This window comes from Trifolium pratense, linkage group LG7 (assembly GCF_020283565.1).
Source record: "Trifolium pratense cultivar HEN17-A07 linkage group LG7, ARS_RC_1.1, whole genome shotgun sequence".
NCBI lineage: Eukaryota > Viridiplantae > Streptophyta > Magnoliopsida > Fabales > Fabaceae > Trifolium > Trifolium pratense.
In genome coordinates, this window is record NC_060065.1 from 16,816,434 (window position 1) to 16,835,025 (window position 18,592).

Consider the following 18,592-nt stretch of genomic DNA (forward strand, 5'->3'; position numbering starts at 1 on the left):
AAAAAGTTGCCTTCAAGGCTACAATAGTTTACCTTAAATAGTAGTGAAAAATAAAAATAACAAATCTTCTAAAAGATTGTAAAAATAAAAATAACAAACCTAGCTAAATAAAAATAACAAATCTACCTAAAATATAAAAATAACTAATCTAGGTGAAATATAAAAATAAGAAATCTACCTAAAATATAATAAAACTAAATCTAACTAAAATAATAAAATACTGAAGAAATCCTCCTACATCAGTCTCCTCTACCTCAAAAGAACTCGACCCCGAGTTCTCATCTTGATAAGGAGCTTCCCTTGCAAGTTGATTCCTCCAATGAACAAGAGACCACCCTCCTGGATCCCATTGAGTGAAGTGAGAGGACCCGTCTTGTGCCAACACATCCAAATTACCACCGGGGTCCCATTCCTCAAAGATGGCATACAAAGTTGGAAATTTATCACAGAAGGATGTTTGACCCACCTTAGTTAACATGTATGAGTTAGTGTCACTAACATCAAGTTCACTAATTAGGTAATAATAATGGTGCTGAATGAGGGAAGTTTGAGAACTCCAAGTATCAACTTCAAGTGGCTCATTCTCACTTATTTGAGTCTCGGTTGCTGCATCCATGATCCTTTCAAACGCAACCATTGATTCATTGTGATATTTAGACGCTGGTACTATGCAATCTGTGACTGTCGTCGCCTCTGTTTGGACACAGATTAAAGGAGCAGATTGCACATTGGGATTGATGACGTTTGAAACCATAGCTGATTTGGTGTTATCGATTTCAAAATCCACGACTTCATCGTGTTGGGAATCTCTAATAACATCGTGAACTTGCTCGACTTCATCGGCCTCTTTATTTTCATCTTTGGATTCTTCACCTTCAACTGAAACATCTGGTTCAACAACTACTTCAGTTTCTTTCGGTTTGGATTTATCAGCAGAATCGTCAAGTTTCTCGGGATGAGATGGTTGGTTATCATCTAGGGTTTCATTAGCTATGTGACGTAGTTGAAAATTGTTGGCATGATTGTTGTTGTTGGAATTATTGAGGAGGCTCCATGCTTCATCGAATTTAACCTTAACATACCAATTAATATACGTTATCAAAACAGAATGTTTAGCAATATCTTTAATCGTCTTACGCAAGTTACCTGACATTCTGTAAGCATGTCTCAAAAGGTCGGACAAGGAGTAATCTTTGTTGCAACAAAACGGACAACGATATGTCGAATCAGAGATTTTAAACGTGTAGTAATCATCCTTCAACCTTTTGTAGTATCTACGCTCATAGTATTCCAAATCAGATTCATCACGCGTATGTTCTGATTTTATGTAGGTAACAATAGTTTGGTTGTTATTACGAACCCTAATAACCGGAATTCGTTCTCCTCCCCTATTCGGATTGATTCTGTTGTTGTTAACGTTGTTGGATAACGTCGTCATCTGTGTTGTCAGAGCGGTGATGGCCCCGGTTAAACCCGCTATGGCACCGTCAAACTCTGTTTTCGTCACCGGTTGATCTCCCATCTGATCACGTTAGAAAAGAACAGGAGAAACCTGCTCTGATACCAACTGACGCAGTACGGAAGCGCTAGGTTAGCAAAACGCTAAACCTAATGGATAAAGACAAGCCGCAAACACAAACTTGTCAAAATAGGGTTTCGGAGTCCACCGAAAGAGTAATTTGGAGTCCACCAAATTTGAGAAAATTCTCTATAATTTTATTGAATGAAAAAAAAGTTGCCTTCAAGGCTACAATAGTTTACCTTAAATAGTAGTGAAAAATAAAAATAACAAATCTTCTTAAAGATTGTAAAAATAAAAATAACAAACCTAGCTAAATAAAAATAACAAATCTACCTAAAATATAAAAATAACTAATCTAGGTGAAATATAAAAATAAGAAATCTACCTAAAATATAATAAAACTAAATCTAACTAAAATAATAAAATACTGAAGAAATCCTCCTACATCAGTATCACAGGTGTACCACGCGTGTACCCATTGCAAAAAACGAAAGAAAAAAAAAAAGTACGGCGTCGGTGCGTACCGAGGGAGTACCATACGCGTACCGATACCCGGTACTCGGTCTAAAATAGAGTACCCATGCAACATAGCTCTTGGTAGAAATTCCTTCTGAAAAGTAATATATCCAATATTGTACAGTACCATAAACTAATATGTTCAATATTTTGTGGTGTGCTAGTTAAAGATTGCAAAGTAACTACTTTTAAATTTATCAAACGAAAAAAAGTTTGCAAAGCAAATAGTTACATAAAACAATATGTTGCAGAGACCTTTTTTTTTGTCTCTTTCTTAACAAAGAGCATTTTTCTTTTTAATGTTTTATCTCTTCCTTCAACTTTGCTTTAATAAAACCACAAGTAAAATAACATATGATAGGACTTGTATATTTCAACCTTTAATGAATGACTAATGCAGAAAAATAAAATCATAACTAGCAAAGTTGATTGCATCAAACTAAAAACATTAAAACCATAAAAGAGGCAAGAAAGGAACACTTCATATTAAAATTTGATTAGTAACATATAATCAACTTTTCATTTTTCCTACTAATATAATCAATGTAAATTTACAACAAGCTAATTTATCAATACAAAAAGAATAAAAATACAACCTTCTTTTGTATGAAACAAAAACTCTATCTACCCTTTGGATAGTAAACAATGAAATCATGGCAACCAACAGCAATAATATTCTGACGTAGCGCCTAAAGAATGAAGAACTTTACAAAAGAAATAATACAGCAAAGGAACAAGATCATCAATCACTAGTGTTATCTTTGTGGATTTGAGATGTGAAGCATTTCTATGTGTGTATCTCCATTGACCCTTAGATTCCTAGCTTTCTTCTCAACTTCTCTTGAAATCTGAATATCGTCGGGGCAATAATATTGATATACAAATTTTACAACAAAACGTGGAAGTAATGCTGCTATTAGTATTCCAAGCAAACATAACCAGAACAGTGCCGTGCCTGCTGCATCAAAGATAGCCCTGCAAAGTTTTGTATGAATGTAAAGATCAGATTTTATGTATACAATTACAAAAACAACTTAGGAATGCTCACTTATAACGGACTATTTAAGCCATATCATATCACTATCCAATCTGGAACTTTCAACACATTCCTCTTGCCTAAGTTTGGACATCTAGAAAGTGAAAGTGATTCAGGTGGCCCAACATGTCTCGGATAGACACTGGTACCATCTTAGAATTTGAGTCGAGTCTAACTCAACCCTACAGAACTAACTTGTAAGATAAGAGTTTATCACTCTCCAATGTACAAAACTCAACTCAACCGTTTTTTAATTTTTATAACCATGTTATAAGTATGAAGTATCCACCACTGTTTAACAGTGACTAATCTCCGTCAGGGAACCTATTAGACACACAAGGTGGGTCCTCCCCTCTCAACCAGGATTTCTACATAAGACAAGAGATAGAAATCGAACTCTAGACCACTTGCTTAAGCAACCTGAGCCCCTTACCACTCAGACCAACCACATATTGGTGACTCTCAACAATTCTAAAACATAATAAAATGACTAATTTTTAATAGCCTAGAAAATAATTTATCTTATTGAATATATCAACAGACTTAACATGCATGTATGAAACTCGAGCATATTCATTGAACATTTGCAATTGCAACATGGCTATCCTCATAATGCGATGAATTGAATTCGTCTGTATAAAAACATAAAAATTATAAAAAAATTGGAAAAAGATAGAACATACCAGTAACCACGGAGTGATGGTATCGCATCAATAATCGTGACACATATGAAAGTTGCAATGACAGACCCCCAAATGGAAGCATGAGTAATCCAAGTCCATCTGATTACATCCATGGCCAAGTGCAAATTGACCAAAATAACTACTGAAAGGGTCCAAAGATCCCCTATGCTTGCTATATCTACGGTGCTTCCCCAATATGCAAAGAGAGGAACAAAAAAGACAACAATGCTTTGCCATAAAGTATCGGCCATTGTCAACCAGAACAGTTTTTTGTTGTAGGCCTCTTGTCTTTGTCCAGCCCCATAAAGTTGAGGATTATCAAGGAGAGTCCTTTTACTAAGATCCTTGTCAAGAATACCAACAACAATAGTTGGCACGGCAGTGTAGATTATTGAATACAACATGCTGCTCCATTCATTTATAGCAGTTGTCAAAGTGAAGGCAGTGAAGAGCACATACCTGGTAGACAGACACACACAACAAGATAGAAAGATGTCAAAATTTGGAAACTGGCATTTTAAAATCCAGAGAGCTATGCTCATAGTTTACGCAGAAGAGCGTTTATAAACACATTTGACCTAGAACTATATAGTAGTGCATTAATCAGATTTATCAGGTCCAACAAGAAGAACTTAAGAATTAGACACGAATGCAAGTGCGAACACATGCACATATAGAAATAAAATGGTTAAAGCGATGCTTGTATCCTACTAGAATAAAAAATTGCACGATGAAAGCATCGATATATATGTGTGTGTGTGTGTGTGTGTGTATATATATATATATATATATATATATATATATATATATATATATATATATATATACACACACACACACACACATAAGATGAACTTTAACTTACCAAAATAGAATTAAGACAAAGACGGCATTTCTGTAAAAATTATATAGCACCATGTAGCCTAGTCGTTGGTAGTTCCAGTGTCCGTGTATAAATAAGAGAGGTACTAAAAACCTAAACTGCCCCATTGCAAAATCTGAAGCCATTACTGCTTGCCTACCCTCCTGACCACTGATGCCAACCCCAACATCAGCCATTTGGATCATTGATACATCATTAGCACCTATAACACATGAATGATAAGAGATTAATTAGACAACATAAATCAGGAGAAGAAAATCTTATCTTTATTTTTAACCAGTGATTTTTCTTTCTTTTTCATTTTCTTTGTCCTTGTGTTTTGTTCTTTTTTTTCCGAAGGGAAATGATAATCTGAAACGAGTAAACAGAAGATATCATACCATCTCCAATGGCTAGAGTCATGTCAGCCGTCCTTTTTTTCACAAGAGAGACAATCCCAGCCTTTTGCAACGGAGCCACTCGACAACAAAGAACAACGGAACATCGTCGTGCAAGTTCAAAGAGCTAGAATCAGAAGCAATTGGCAAAGTCAGTGCATATGAGATAAGCATGAAATGAATTGTAAACACCTATAAGATATGTCAGCACATACCTCTTCTTCAAGTTCATTGTCAAGAATATATACAAGGCTGGTACCATCAATAATCAAAGCCATCGGAGTTGAAACAACACCGTCGGAACTTCCTTCAAAATAGTTGCCAACCTCAGGTGCAGCCATATTTTTTCTAGACATGAGAAGTGCATCTTGTAAACGTCTTCGACACGACTCTCTATTATTGCTCTTAATTCTAAATTGAGTCATGCCGCTTGTTAGTAGCCTTGAGGAGTAGCCAATTGATATCGCAGTTTCCTGTTTGTCACCAGTCAATACCCATACTTTAATACCAGCTTTCCTTAAGGACTCAATAGATTCTGGCACACCTTGCTGCAATTTATCTTCAATAGCGGTAGCGCCCAATATGCAAACGTTGTTCTCTACATTGGTTGCAACTTTGCGAAGCAAAGCAGCCCTACCGATCATAGAAGTACTTGCTGCCTCAAAGGCAAAGTGCCATTGATCAAATTCTGACGCATTCAAGTCCCGCATCCCAATAACAAGTGTCCTCAAACCCACGGATGAATAAGATTGAATATGGGTTTCTGTTGCTTGTATTATGTCTGTATTCAATGATTTATTGATCACACTGAACATTGATGTATCTGCCCCTTTGACAAAAAGTTTAAATGAATTGTCGCTGTACCCCAATATAACTGACATCCTTTTCCGATCACTATCGAATTCATGTAAACCCAAGACATTGAACCTGCATAGCCCATAATGGGAACATTCATTAAAAAGAGGGCTACCCTGTGACCTAATTCAAGGGTTAAGGAGTTGAAAGAGTTAAAGGCCAGGATTCAAACCCCGACGAAGGAGAAAATACTAACATAACTAATGTATAACAACTAATATACCAACATTTGTGTATCCATAAATAAAATTTCAAGGCAGTTTCATGCTATTTTGGCAACAAACAAGACTTGTAAGATTTACTATGCACAATATATTGCTATTGACACATGGAAGAAGAAATCGAGAACATAATATTTGTATGTACTCTTCCAATCTGCTTTAAACATCATTAATACAAAACCATTAACAGAAAAATGTATGTTTGAGTTTGAGGAAGAAAAAGAAGCAAAAAGTAAGTATTAAAAAAAATAAACATACCTTTGTCTTTCTCCATGAATATCGATGACTATGTGACCTGAGGTTCGTTCAATAAGCATAAAACCATAGGCAGCGGCAGCATATGTTAATGCTTGTTCATCTGGTGATTCCCCTTGATAATCTATCAGCTTGACTGTAGGGTCAGATGTGTCAATAACAAGAGGCACAATAGTATTGCATGCTGCCAATGCAAGAAAGAAATCATAAATCCGTTTTCCATCTTTGTTTGCAAATCCATTTTTTGTTAATCTCAAAAGCTCTTGATTAACTTTCACCTTCATCTTTGGCTTCAAGACCTTTCCTTCCACTGAGACCAAATACCGACACAAAAATAAACATGTGACGTTAATTAAAAAATATCAAATGCAATATCAAACGCTAAAACTATGTTAAAACAACAGACAACCATATTTGAAGAAGAAATTGCACCTTGAAGAGAGTATTCAACTTGCTCATTCTCCAGGCTGGTTTTTGCAGAACTGTAATCAACACCCCAAATACTAGCGCATTGAAACACCATCTTGTTCTCGGTCAGAGTACCAGTTTTGTCCGAAAAGACATATTTAATTTGCCCTAAATCTTCGTTGATATTCAAGGCCCTACACTGAAATCTTGAATTTGTTGCCTCATCGTACAATCTGGAATCTTTGATCATGAAGTACGCCTGACCAACACGGACAAGCTCCATAGAAATGTACAACGAAATCGGAATCATAACCTGATACACTATAACCGACATAAGGAACGTGAAAAGCATTTCTATTCCCCATCCATAATATTGATAACTTTCCTCTTTTCCCTTTGAAACATCCAATTTCCTATAATAAGGCAATAGATTCAAATCATTCTTGTTTTGGTTTAACCAAACAGCAGCACATACTGAAGTGACCATACACAAAGCTACAAGGAAGAAAGAAAGCATGATGATCTCCGAGTTCATTTGAGTCTCGAGACGACTCCTCTTAGACGGAGCTCCTGAGTTGTTGAGCATAGCTTTAGTCTCACGACCACAATACACGGCAACACCAACCACACAATTAGTATTCTTGAGTTCACATCCTCTAAGTACAATATTCGAGGAACCAAGTGACAGTCTCTTTCCATCAACCTCCATAGTAGCCTGAAATCCATATATATTCCTATTCGGTTTCTCACACTTAATCAAACCATTAAACCTCTCCTTTTCATGAAACTTGAATTGAGTCTCTTGTTTCGCATACCTAGTCTTCAAATTAGACTCGCCGTCTAGATTAAGTGTCTGAACATAAGCAACACCAGTAGGGTCACTAGTTGACAACAAAACAAAATCACACGGAATCGGTTCATTTGCATTGATTTTAATGATCTCACCAACTCTAATATCCTTCCATTTCTTCTCAATAAATTGACCATTAACCAAAACCAATCCTAACCTATTGTTCTCAACTTTATCAGACCTATGTCTCCTCCAATCCTCATATGCATCTTTCACAGCAGTAACAAGAAGAACAAAAGCCAATGGCAAAATCGAAACACCTCTTCCAAAAACAGCTAATTGAGGTAACTGATTAAGAATAGCAATTATAAGGAAATAAATATAAGCAACTCTATGAAATTGTTCAAACAAATTCCTAGGAAGAAAAGTTATGAAAGAGTACTTTCCGGTTCGAACCGAATTCCCTGCAAATTCAAATCTCTCATTTGTCTTAACAGGATCATCAACATAAATCAACCTAGCATCTTCATCACTAATTTCTTTCTGAGACATACTAAAAGCTTCAGAATCAGCACCCTTTGACCCATACCTCACAGAAGGTTTTGACTCTGAGTGACTAAAAGTCACTTCTCTTGTTGAATTCCTACCAAAACTTCTTCTTGATGATGAATTATGCATGAAAGTTTCAAAATTTGAAGAATTCCCAGATGGGTTTTTTGTTTCCATCATAGTTTTTCAACAATAGTTGACTTTTACTTAACTAGATCTTGAAAAAACTAAAATTTCTACAACTATAACCTTTATTAAGGTTTTGGGGTGTTACTAAAGATGAGATCAGAACATAATAAACAAAGTTAAAATTCATGATCTAATCATTAAACAGACATAAAAAACATTAGTTTATTCAGACCACACACATGTTATGTTATGTTATGTTACAACGTTGTTTGTACAACACACACATGTTTGTTGTTTCTACAGAAATAAAAGAGAAGAGTGGGAGGAAAAAAAGATGGAAAAGAAAACAAACCCAGAAATTGAAATCTGGTGAGGTGGAAAATGTTGGAGTTGAGGTGGCAGAAGAAATGGGTTAGAAACTTTGGGGGAAAGGGTTGTGCTTTGTTTGGTTGAAGAAAATAAAGAAGAAGCGCGATGGAGAGAGAGAGAGAGAGAGAGAGAGAGAGAGAGAGAGAGAGAGAGAGAGAGAGAGCTGTGAATGAGCACGACACAAAGGTCAATGGCACTGTGTGTCTGTAGAGAGAGAGAGAGAGATGACGGCAATTAGTAATAAGTGGGCTAGATTATGTAATAACACAGATTTAAACTCATCGTTAATAATTAGTGATTTTACTAATCTAATGGTATTTTTTTTTGGTACAAATCTAATGGTATGTTAAAAGTTAATTCATTTCACCAAAAAAGAAATTCTTAATTCAACGCCAAAAAAAAAAAGTTTAAAATTTCTTATTAGTAAATTAATTTTGTTTGTAAACAGAATGGTATCATAATAAAAATTCCATTCACACAAATTGGAGATATCGAGTTTGAAATGGGATACTACAAATATTTGAATACATAATTAGGAATATAGAGCCTTATTGGATAAATAATTTTTTCTTTACTACCAAAAAAATTTATTTATTCATTTTTATAAAAAATTTAAAATTATTTAATTAACTATTTTTACAAATTTAAAATCATATTTCTTTTTTATAAGCCAAATGTATCATCTGCACGCAACTGCACAAACTAATTCTCTCGAGGTAACTGAGATCCATTTAAGGGGTTGACCTCTCCCAACAAATGCTTCTCCATACGGATCGGCCGGCGATCGAACTCAGGATCATATGGTTAAGGGACCGAAGTATCTACCACTTGTGTTGTGCAATGTTAATTTTAAAATCATATTTCAACTTTACTTGAATAGAGCTTAAACATGAGTTAATTGAAGTTAATAGTTATTTAATACGGTAACATTTAAAAATATGGTTAATTGTTTCAACAATATTGTTTTTGTTATAGTTTTAACGGTAAATTTTTTTGTCAGATAGTTTAGTGACAAAAAATTTCATTTTCACGGTTCGTTTGATGTGCAGGATAGAATAAAAACATGATAAGATAAGAAGCTTGATTATGATATGATAGGATAGTGCACATATCATATCATGTGTTTGGTGCACACATGATAAGAAATATGATATCATTATTTTATCTTATCTTGTAAAATAAATACATTTGTTGTATTAAAAAATTTATATTTTTAACTAACATAAAATAAAGTAATGACAAAATTATCATTGTGAAATAATTTCATATAACTGTAAAAAAAAACATTGATAAATTTAAATTGTTATATATATATATATATATATATATATATATATATATACTAAAATAATTTTTTAAAAAAAAAACATAAAAAAATATATTGCCAAAACTTAAATTGTATCAAATTAAAATTGTCATACACATAAGTAGAAAGAATTCAACGAAGTAACAAAACAACAATATATTGTCAAATATTTTTATCAAAATTTACTTAAACTACCTTATCAAACCGGCAAACTCTATGGTGCACAAGTCCCTCAAGTTGTGCATCATGCACAAGTCACCGAAAACACTATAACGAATACGTATTTTACAAAATCCACCAATGGATTGAAAGTTTATATCGTATAGATCAATCATAAATATTTAAAAAAAATTGAAAATCATTTGATATGTTATTGAGACCTATCAAAATTAACGGTTTATGGATTTTTATTAAATACCGTTAATCTTGATGAGTCCCAATAACATATCAAATGATTTTCAAAAAAATTAAAAAAATTTATGGATGATCTAAACAATATAAACTTTCCATCCAACGGTAAATTTTGTAAAATTCGTATTCATTATAAAAATATCGAAGACTTGTGCACCATGCACCACTTAGACAAAGCCTATCAAACAAAAAAACAAAAATGAAAAAAGTAGAAAAAGTTACAGGAAAATATAAAAAGAAATAAATAAATAATATAAAGCATAAAAAGACAATAATCCACAGCTAAAAGCTATGGAGTGTTTTTTTGTATAATGTAAAAGCTATGGAAGCTTTGGATGCATAGCAGAACAAGTTCGAATTTTATAAACAAACAAACAACGATAAGATCGTCGACGACATGAATAAATAAAATGGAACAATAAACGATGACAGGGTAGATGAAAATAGTGAAGTGGAGGAGGCGTTTGTAGAGTATGGATGAGATTGGAACCAATAGAAACATCATGAAACAGGTTGCATACAGCAGGAATCGAAGAAGGTATACTGAATAGAGAAGTACGCGTGTGCGGCAATAGTTATTCTATCAGGTTTTAATAGTAGGTTTATTTTATTCTTTCCTATTGTTGCACCAAACACCTGATTTAAGTAGGATATGATAGTTTTATTTTATTTTGTCTTCCTATCCTGCGCACTAAACGAATCCTTAAGGTGAGCAAAGCTCCCGAGATAGCTTCATCAGTATATAATTAATGAATTGTGATACTTATTTGCCGATTCATTGATAATCAATTAAAAATTTAAACACAATTTTTGGTTACGGGGAATAATATCTCATGATCAAGGCAACACACAACTTTTAGTTCTAACGCATCAACACGTTTCTCCATTCGGTGATTGGATTTTGGCTTGTATGCTCTAAACTTAATTGGGGTCCAAAGCCGTTTAAGTTTAACAATTGTTGGTTAGAACACCCGAACTTCATCCCATTTGTGACAGAAACATGGAAAAAGATGCAGATAAAAGGTAAAAAAGCTTTTGTTCTAAAGGAAAAATTGAAACTTTTGAAAGAAAACTTAAAAGTATGGAACAAGGAGGTTTTTGGTCTCATTGATCTTAACATTGACAAAACTGTCAAGGAGTTAAATGAGGTGGAGGAGTTGAATGCAAATGGAGATGGTGACCCAACCATTTTCAAATCCAAGGAATTGGTCAAGAAGTTTTGGGAGCAGATTCAACATAAAGAAAGTCTCCTTCATCAAAAATCTAGAACAAAGTGGATCCAAGAAGGGGATGCTAATTCTAGATTTTTCCATGCTAGCATAAAAGCCAGACGACGCAGAAATCAGTTGGTGATGTTAAAGAAAGGGGCAGAATGGATCCAGGGGGTCGAAAACATTAAAAAAGAGGCGAAAGACCACTTTTCAAAGCACTTCTCAGAGGAGTGGAACAACCGACCTTTCTTACAAGGTATATTGATTTCAATATGCTCTCTTCTGATGATAATGATTTTCTATTAAAACCTTTTGAGGAAGAAGAGGTAAAAGAAATTATTGTTAATTGTGACGGTAATAAGAGTCCGGGCCCGGATGGTTTTAATTTCAATTTTTTGAAGTCTTGTTGGTGCATTGTTAAGAATGATGTGATGGCTTTTCTAAAAGAATTTCATGAGAATGCTGTTTTGCCTAAAGCGGTGACCGCCTCTTTTCTGACTCTTATACCGAAAAAGGATCATCCCCAAGATCTTTTTTGATTATCGTCCCATATGCTTAATTGGGTGTATTTACAAAATTGTGTCTAAGCTACTGGCGAATAGATTAAAAACAGTTTTGGGGAAGCTAATTTCGAATTGTCAATGTGCCTTCCTTCCTAATAGACAAATTTTGGATGGAGTTGTAGTACTTAATGAGATTATTGACTTAGCCAAGAAAAGAAAAGATAATTGTTTTCTTTTTAAGGTTGATTTTGAAAGAGCATATGACACTGTTAATTGGCTTTTCTTGGAGCGTATGATGATCAAAATGGGTTTTTCTGAAGGATGGTTAAAATGGATGCGAGCTTGTATTTTTGAAAGTTCAATGTCTATTCTAGTTAATGGAAGCCCAACAGAAGACTTTATTGTTGGAAGAGGATTAAGACAAGGTGACCCACTTTCACCTTTCTTGTTCTTAATTGTGGCTGAAGGTTTAGCAGGTTTGATGAAAAGAGCAGTTGAGATTGGCAGGTTCAAAGGTTTTAAGGTTAATAATAACATCCAGTTTCAGATTCTTCAATTTGCAGATGATACTATATTGATGGGGGAAGGCATATGGGAAAACTTATGGACCATTAAAGTTCTTTTAAGAAGTTTTGAACTAGTATCAGGCCTCAAAATTAATTTCCTGAAAAGCAAGTTTTATGGTGTTAATGTTGATACTAGATTTCTGGATGCTGGATCATCTTTTTTATCTTGTCGATCAGATGTTACTCCTTTTAAATTTCTCGGAATACCAGTTGGGGCCAATCCTAGAAAGGAGAGAGACTTGGAAACCTGTGGTTGAGGCTATGACAAAGAGATTAAGCTTTTGGAATAGCCGTCATTTATCTTTTGGTGGACGTGTCACTTTAATCAATTCAGTTCTAGCAAGTATCCCTCTTTATTTTTTTTTCCTTTTTCAAGGCTCCTAAGTGCATACTAAATCAGTTAGTGAGGATCCAAAGGAACTTTCTTTGGGGAGGTGGTTCGGACGATAAGAAGTTGTGTTGGGTTAAATGGGACCAAATTTGCTTACCTAAGGAGGAAGGAGGGCTAGGGATAAAAAATCTAGAACTTTTTAATGTGGCTCTTTTAAGCAAATGGAAATGGAGGTTTTTAACCGAAGGAGAAGCAGTGTGGTCTGAATTGTTGAGGTTTAGGTACGGTCACTTACCATCGAGTTTATTGACCAGGGTACTTTCGGTGAATGGCAATAAGGAATCAAATTGGTGGAAAGATGTTATTGGCACGGCAAGGGAGGGGGAGGTCGACTGTTTTATGTCAAATGTGGGTTGTTGTGTTGGCAATGGTAAGAACATTGGCTTTTGGAAGTTTAAATGGTTCGGTAATCATTCTTTTAGTGTATTATTTCCTAATCTCTTCATTAAAGAAGCAAACCAAGAAGTTATGATTGCGGATAGATTGCTTTGGAATGGCGAATCCCTCGTGGGGTCATGGCAGTGGCGTGCCACTCTATCAGACAACGAACAACAACAACTTCTTGAACTCCAAAATTTGATAACTGGTTTTTCTATACAACCAAATAAAGATGATAAGTGGAGATGGATGTCGGGTTCCATTGGTCATTTTTCCGTAAAATCATGCTATACTTGGTTGTTTCAATCACGAAATTCTATTATCGTGGATTCAAATGTATTGGTGGCTGTTGAAAATCTTTGGAAGAACGATATTCCTTCTAAGGTTAGCATTTTTGGATGGAGATTATTATTACAAAAATTACCCACAAGGGCAGATTTGCATCATAGAGGTATTTTATCCAATTCACATGATCTTTCTTGCATTTTCTGTTTTGTGGATAGTGAAAATTGCTCCCACCTCTTTTTCCATTGTCATGTTATTAAAGGTGTATGGGAAAAGGTGTTTGGATGGTTAGGACAATATCTGCCGCAAGGTTTGGAAGGTTGGAACCATTTTCTTTATTTTGGGAACATGGTTAAATCAAAGAAAGGTAATCGTGTCCGGCACTTAATTTGGTTAGCCACTACTTGGTGCATTTGGAAGCTTAGAAATAATGTGGTGTTCAATGGGATTATCCCTGATATCTCTTCTTTATTGGACAACATTAAAACTATCTCTTGGATATGGTTCAGTGGTCGATCAGGTCGTCAATCCACTTATTCTTTTTATAATTGGTGTATTGATCCACTCGTTTGTCTTCAAAGCATATAATTTTTTGCTTTGTATATTGTAAGGGATTGAGTACCCCTTGTACTCCCTTATAATATTTTCTTTGCTTACCAAAAAAAAAAAAAACTTTTAGTTGCGGAAAATGATAAGACATAATATAAGATTACCCTAAATACATTATTTGAAGTACAAATTAGAAAATTATTCGATTAAAAATCTAGAATTTAATGCTTTCTAAAAATGCATTCGATTCAATTTTCTACTATTGTTCTATTTTTTTAGTTTTTTCATTTTATTTAAACAGCCAAATATAGTAATTAATTAATTGTTAGATTAATATTTTTCTTTTTAGTAAAATTTAAACGTTGAACTTCCTACACATTTAACCTTTACCTCAAACTCATTATCAAGATTTGAACCTTGAATCTCACATTTTTAACTTTTAACTCAAATTATGTCTTTTTTTTTTTTTCTTTCTGAAACAACTCAAATTATGTCTTTATATTTGTTATTTGGGTCAAGTAGAATTTCATCTTTAAAATAAATAAGTGGATGTATCAGAGTTCGAACTTTTATCCATACATGTTATGTCTCTGTCAATTGAGCTAAATTCACAAAAATTAGTTGCTTTTATTTTTTATTTTTGCGGTCAAGAGTTGCTTTTATTTTTTAATCCTATGGAACTGTGATTTTATTAAAAAAATATTATTTTTTATTCAAAACTTTCTTTTCTTGGTTTCCTTAACCAGTGCCTCAGGGCACCGGTTAGCATGACTCTTATTATAAAAGTAAAATTGTCTTCTTCTTTTTTTGACAATGTAAAACTGTCTTCTTTTTTTTTATAACTAAAAACGACATTCATTCATTCAAATTGATACAATATATCGAATAATATAATTTAAAATCACAAAAAATTTAAAAGGGTAAATATACGAACAAACTCACAGTACTCACGTTAATAGCATACAACAACAACATGTCTATAAGTCATTAGCAAAAAAAACATGTCTATAAGTGTGACAAAGCCTACAAATATGACAAACTTGAAGTGATCGGAATACTCATGTCTCCGAGTCTGCAACGTTGACGACGCCAAAGTCATTGATTGTTGAATATGCACTGAGTCGAATCTAATCTATCAATCTGAACCGGACAAACACCGCAACAAGACGACTACCAACATAACATCGCACTAAGACAACGAAATCAAAAGGAGAAAAACTAAATATATGTGAAAATCACTTATTTAATTGAAGAAGAAAGGAAAACAATTTATACAATTTAGAGGGATGATTTTGGGTCAAAATTTGACCCTAAAACCACCCCTCCTTAGTGGATAAACAAAAAGAGTAAACTAGGTTTAGGGGGGAGGGGGGACGGCGGTAGGCAAAAATAGAATGCTATAAAACTGTCTTTTAAAAGTCATAATTATGATAGTTTCGAATAAAGAAATATCAACTCAATTTGAAAATCTAATATATATGAACCACTTTATAATTTTTATTCAATCAATATCTAAAAAATATTTAAAATTTTAAAGACGACATATGTTGTTGTTCGGAAATATAAGTTATAGTCATCATCATTTGTAAGCTTGAAATAATGAATTAATTGATATATGTGTGATTAAAATAATAAAACATAAAGATGTAACTCATATTGAACTAAAGTTAATCATATTATTATTTTAACTGTGAGAACGAGAATAGACATGATCAAGTTGTAAAATATTATTATTGACAGTTATTAAAATTTCTGATAATTTTAAACATGATGCAATAATGACATGTTGTTTCTCTCTATGCATTTCATTTTTAAATATTTTATCAGTTCATTATTTGTTTTATTTTTAAAAACATTCTCACGTGGCAGAAATAAATTATACTACATATATATATATAAATGAATTTTCTCCTTTTAATTATTTCCATAAACAAAAATCGCAGGTCAATTTTTTGTAAGAGTTCAATATTTTATCTTGAAACAATTCAATTTTAGTTATATGATTATTTATTTAATGGTTCACTGTTTGCGGCACTATGGTCAATTTGCCGAGAATGGATCCTCTTAATTTTTTTCTCTCAATTTTTCTCAATTTTCACATCACAACCATCAATCAACTTTATTTATTTATTTTAAATAGTCTTACATTTATAATTTAATGGACTAAAAGACAACATTATTTTCTCAATTTATTTTTCAACTTGAGAGATTATGGCTCGGTCAGTTTGCCTTCAATCAAACAGTGATGCAGCTTATGCTTGGCTCAGTTGGCTGCTTGTGCTTGCTTGCAATCTTTCTTGTTTGATTTTGCTTTTTTAATTGTATTTTATTATTTCTTTTTTTTTTGAAAAAGCTTGTATTTTATTATTTCGTTTATTGATAAAGCAAGGTTTCCGATAATAACCAAGTCCCCAAGTTGACACTTTTTAATATTTCTTCACTAAAATCTCGTTTAGTTATGCTGGGATTTGGATGGATTAGCTAGATGGATACATAACGAACATATTATATGAGTTAACAAGCTGGCTGAATAATATATCATGGGGATGCCCGATTTGCGATTGAGTTAGTCCATCCGTTCTTTTTTTTTGGTATAGTAGAGGAGGGCTAACGCCCAAAAGAAATGAAACTACATAGTTAAACGAACATTCCTAGGCATGCAAGTCACAGATATGTCGTAAAAAAGAATTCTCTGAAGCTCCCTAGGGGGAGACTCGATAAAATGAACATCAAAAGAACTTAGAGAGTAACTGAAATTAGCAAGCCAATCGGTGCTTCTGTTTCCTTCGCGTCAAATGTGTGACAAGTTGTTGGATATGCCTTGAAATCTCAGTTACAAGAAGTCAGAAAAATCTTTGTTCAATCTTTTTGCATCTTTGATGTTTTGAAGATTTTTTGGGAAAAAAATATATTCTCTTGGAAGACACTCTGACTTGGATTTGTTTTATTTTAAAACAGATTTGTTACTAATTTTTTGGCATATATTTTTCTATAAATAGGGAGTGTTTTATTCATAGAAAAATTGAGAAAGGGAGCAACAATGTAGGGTTTTCAATTAGGATTTGCCGCCGACACAAGGCTAGGGTTTTAGAGAGAAACAAGAGGGGTTGTCTCTTGGTATAACTCTAGGGTTGGGCAAAGGGGATTGATTACACCTTGGGAAACACTTATCAAATTGAGTCTCTTGGCCACGAGAAGAGATTCGGGTTTTGGGTAGAATTAGGATTAATTCTTGTAACGCAATTGGGAATTTCTTTGTAGCGTTACTCTTTGATATAGTGGAACGGAGGGGCTGCTCTCTCCCCCAGACTAGGTCATTATTGGACCGAACTGGGTAAACAAATATCGTGTTCTTTCTTCTCCTTTATCTTGTTTATCGGTTATTATTATTATTATTGCTTATTCCGCTTAATTATTGGTTGCCGTTCTATTGCTCCACACATCAAGTTATTCATTGGTGTGATTTTATAGACGAATTCACAACACAAGTGAACTTGCCAATTTAAATCCAAGAGTTGTCTGATATGACTGACCAAAGTGGGTATGTTTCCTTTAAAGCTGCTTTTCTTTGTCACCATATCAATCAAGACTTTAGAGTCACTTTCAACATGAAGATGCATGATCCCCTCTCTACGAGCAAGGTCTAGTCCCAGGTACATGCCCCACATTTCCGCATGGAGAGCATCACAATTTCCTAGTTTTCGTGAGTAACCCTTTAGCCAAGTACCATCTGAGTTCCTCAACAAACCACCACAACCAGCAAGTCCAAGTCTATCGTTATGAGATCCATCACAATTGAGTTTCACCCACCCTTCCCTAGGACTTCTCCATCCAATGAACGTAGTTTCATGTTGATTATCACTCCACATATTGTGGAGACAGTTGTCAGTCTCTGTAGCCATCTTGAGAATAACATAGCTAGGGTCAGTTGGACGTTGAAAACCTTCTTCAAAAATTTCTTTGTTTCTCCAGTTCCACAGGTTCCAGCATGCTACCAAGAAAGTCGAAGTCCAATTTAGGTCATGAGTTCCATGGAAATTGTTGGTTATATTTTTGAATATCCAGTCCCTGCAAGATAAAGAAAAAAAATTAGAACTCTGATTAGAAGACACTAATCTAAGCCATACCTGTGTTGCACTAATGCAATCTCGTAGCACATAGATGACTGTCTCGTCTGCTGCTCCACAAATATTGCATAAAGGAGAAATACCAATACCCCATCTGCTCCTACGGTAATTTGTAAGGATACGTTCATGCGCTGCCATCCACATAAAAGTCTGTATTCTATGAGGTCCTCTCCAAGCCCAGATGGCATGCCATTCCCCCTCTATAGAATGAATATGACCACGCTGTATGTTGTAAGCACTTTGAATAGTGAAGTGCTTCGTGTTCGTTCCTC

The 18,592-nt window shown here is 34.1% G+C and overlaps 1 protein-coding gene across 1 annotated transcript; it reads right to left on the reverse strand.

Annotated features, from left to right (window-relative positions):
• Window positions 1-2,524: 2,524 nt before the first annotated feature.
• On the reverse strand, window positions 2,525-8,867 carry LOC123894495 (phospholipid-transporting ATPase 1). The gene is made up of 7 exons (XM_045944508.1): window positions 6,781-8,867; window positions 6,352-6,658; window positions 5,233-5,944; window positions 5,021-5,144; window positions 4,623-4,842; window positions 3,758-4,216; window positions 2,525-3,013 (listed from the first exon to the last, which is right to left on the reverse strand). Exons 1-7 carry the CDS (start codon window positions 8,273-8,275, stop codon window positions 2,794-2,796), a joined length of 3,537 nt encoding a protein of 1,178 aa, XP_045800464.1. The 5' UTR covers window positions 8,276-8,867; the 3' UTR covers window positions 2,525-2,793.
• Window positions 8,868-18,592: the final 9,725 nt, after the last annotated feature.

Excerpts from the sequence above, each read along its gene's own strand:
- LOC123894495 (XM_045944508.1), bottom strand. The coding sequence starts at position 8,275 with ATGATGGAAACAAAAAACCCATCTGGGAATTCTTCAAATTTTGAAACT. Across the intron at positions 5,145-5,232 it reads ACAATGAACTTGAAGAAGAG|CTCTTTGAACTTGCACGACG; the intron begins GTATGTGCTGAC and ends TTCTGATTCTAG. Across the intron at positions 4,217-4,622 it reads TTTGTCTTAATTCTATTTTG|GTATGTGCTCTTCACTGCCT; the intron begins GTAAGTTAAAGT and ends TCTGTCTACCAG.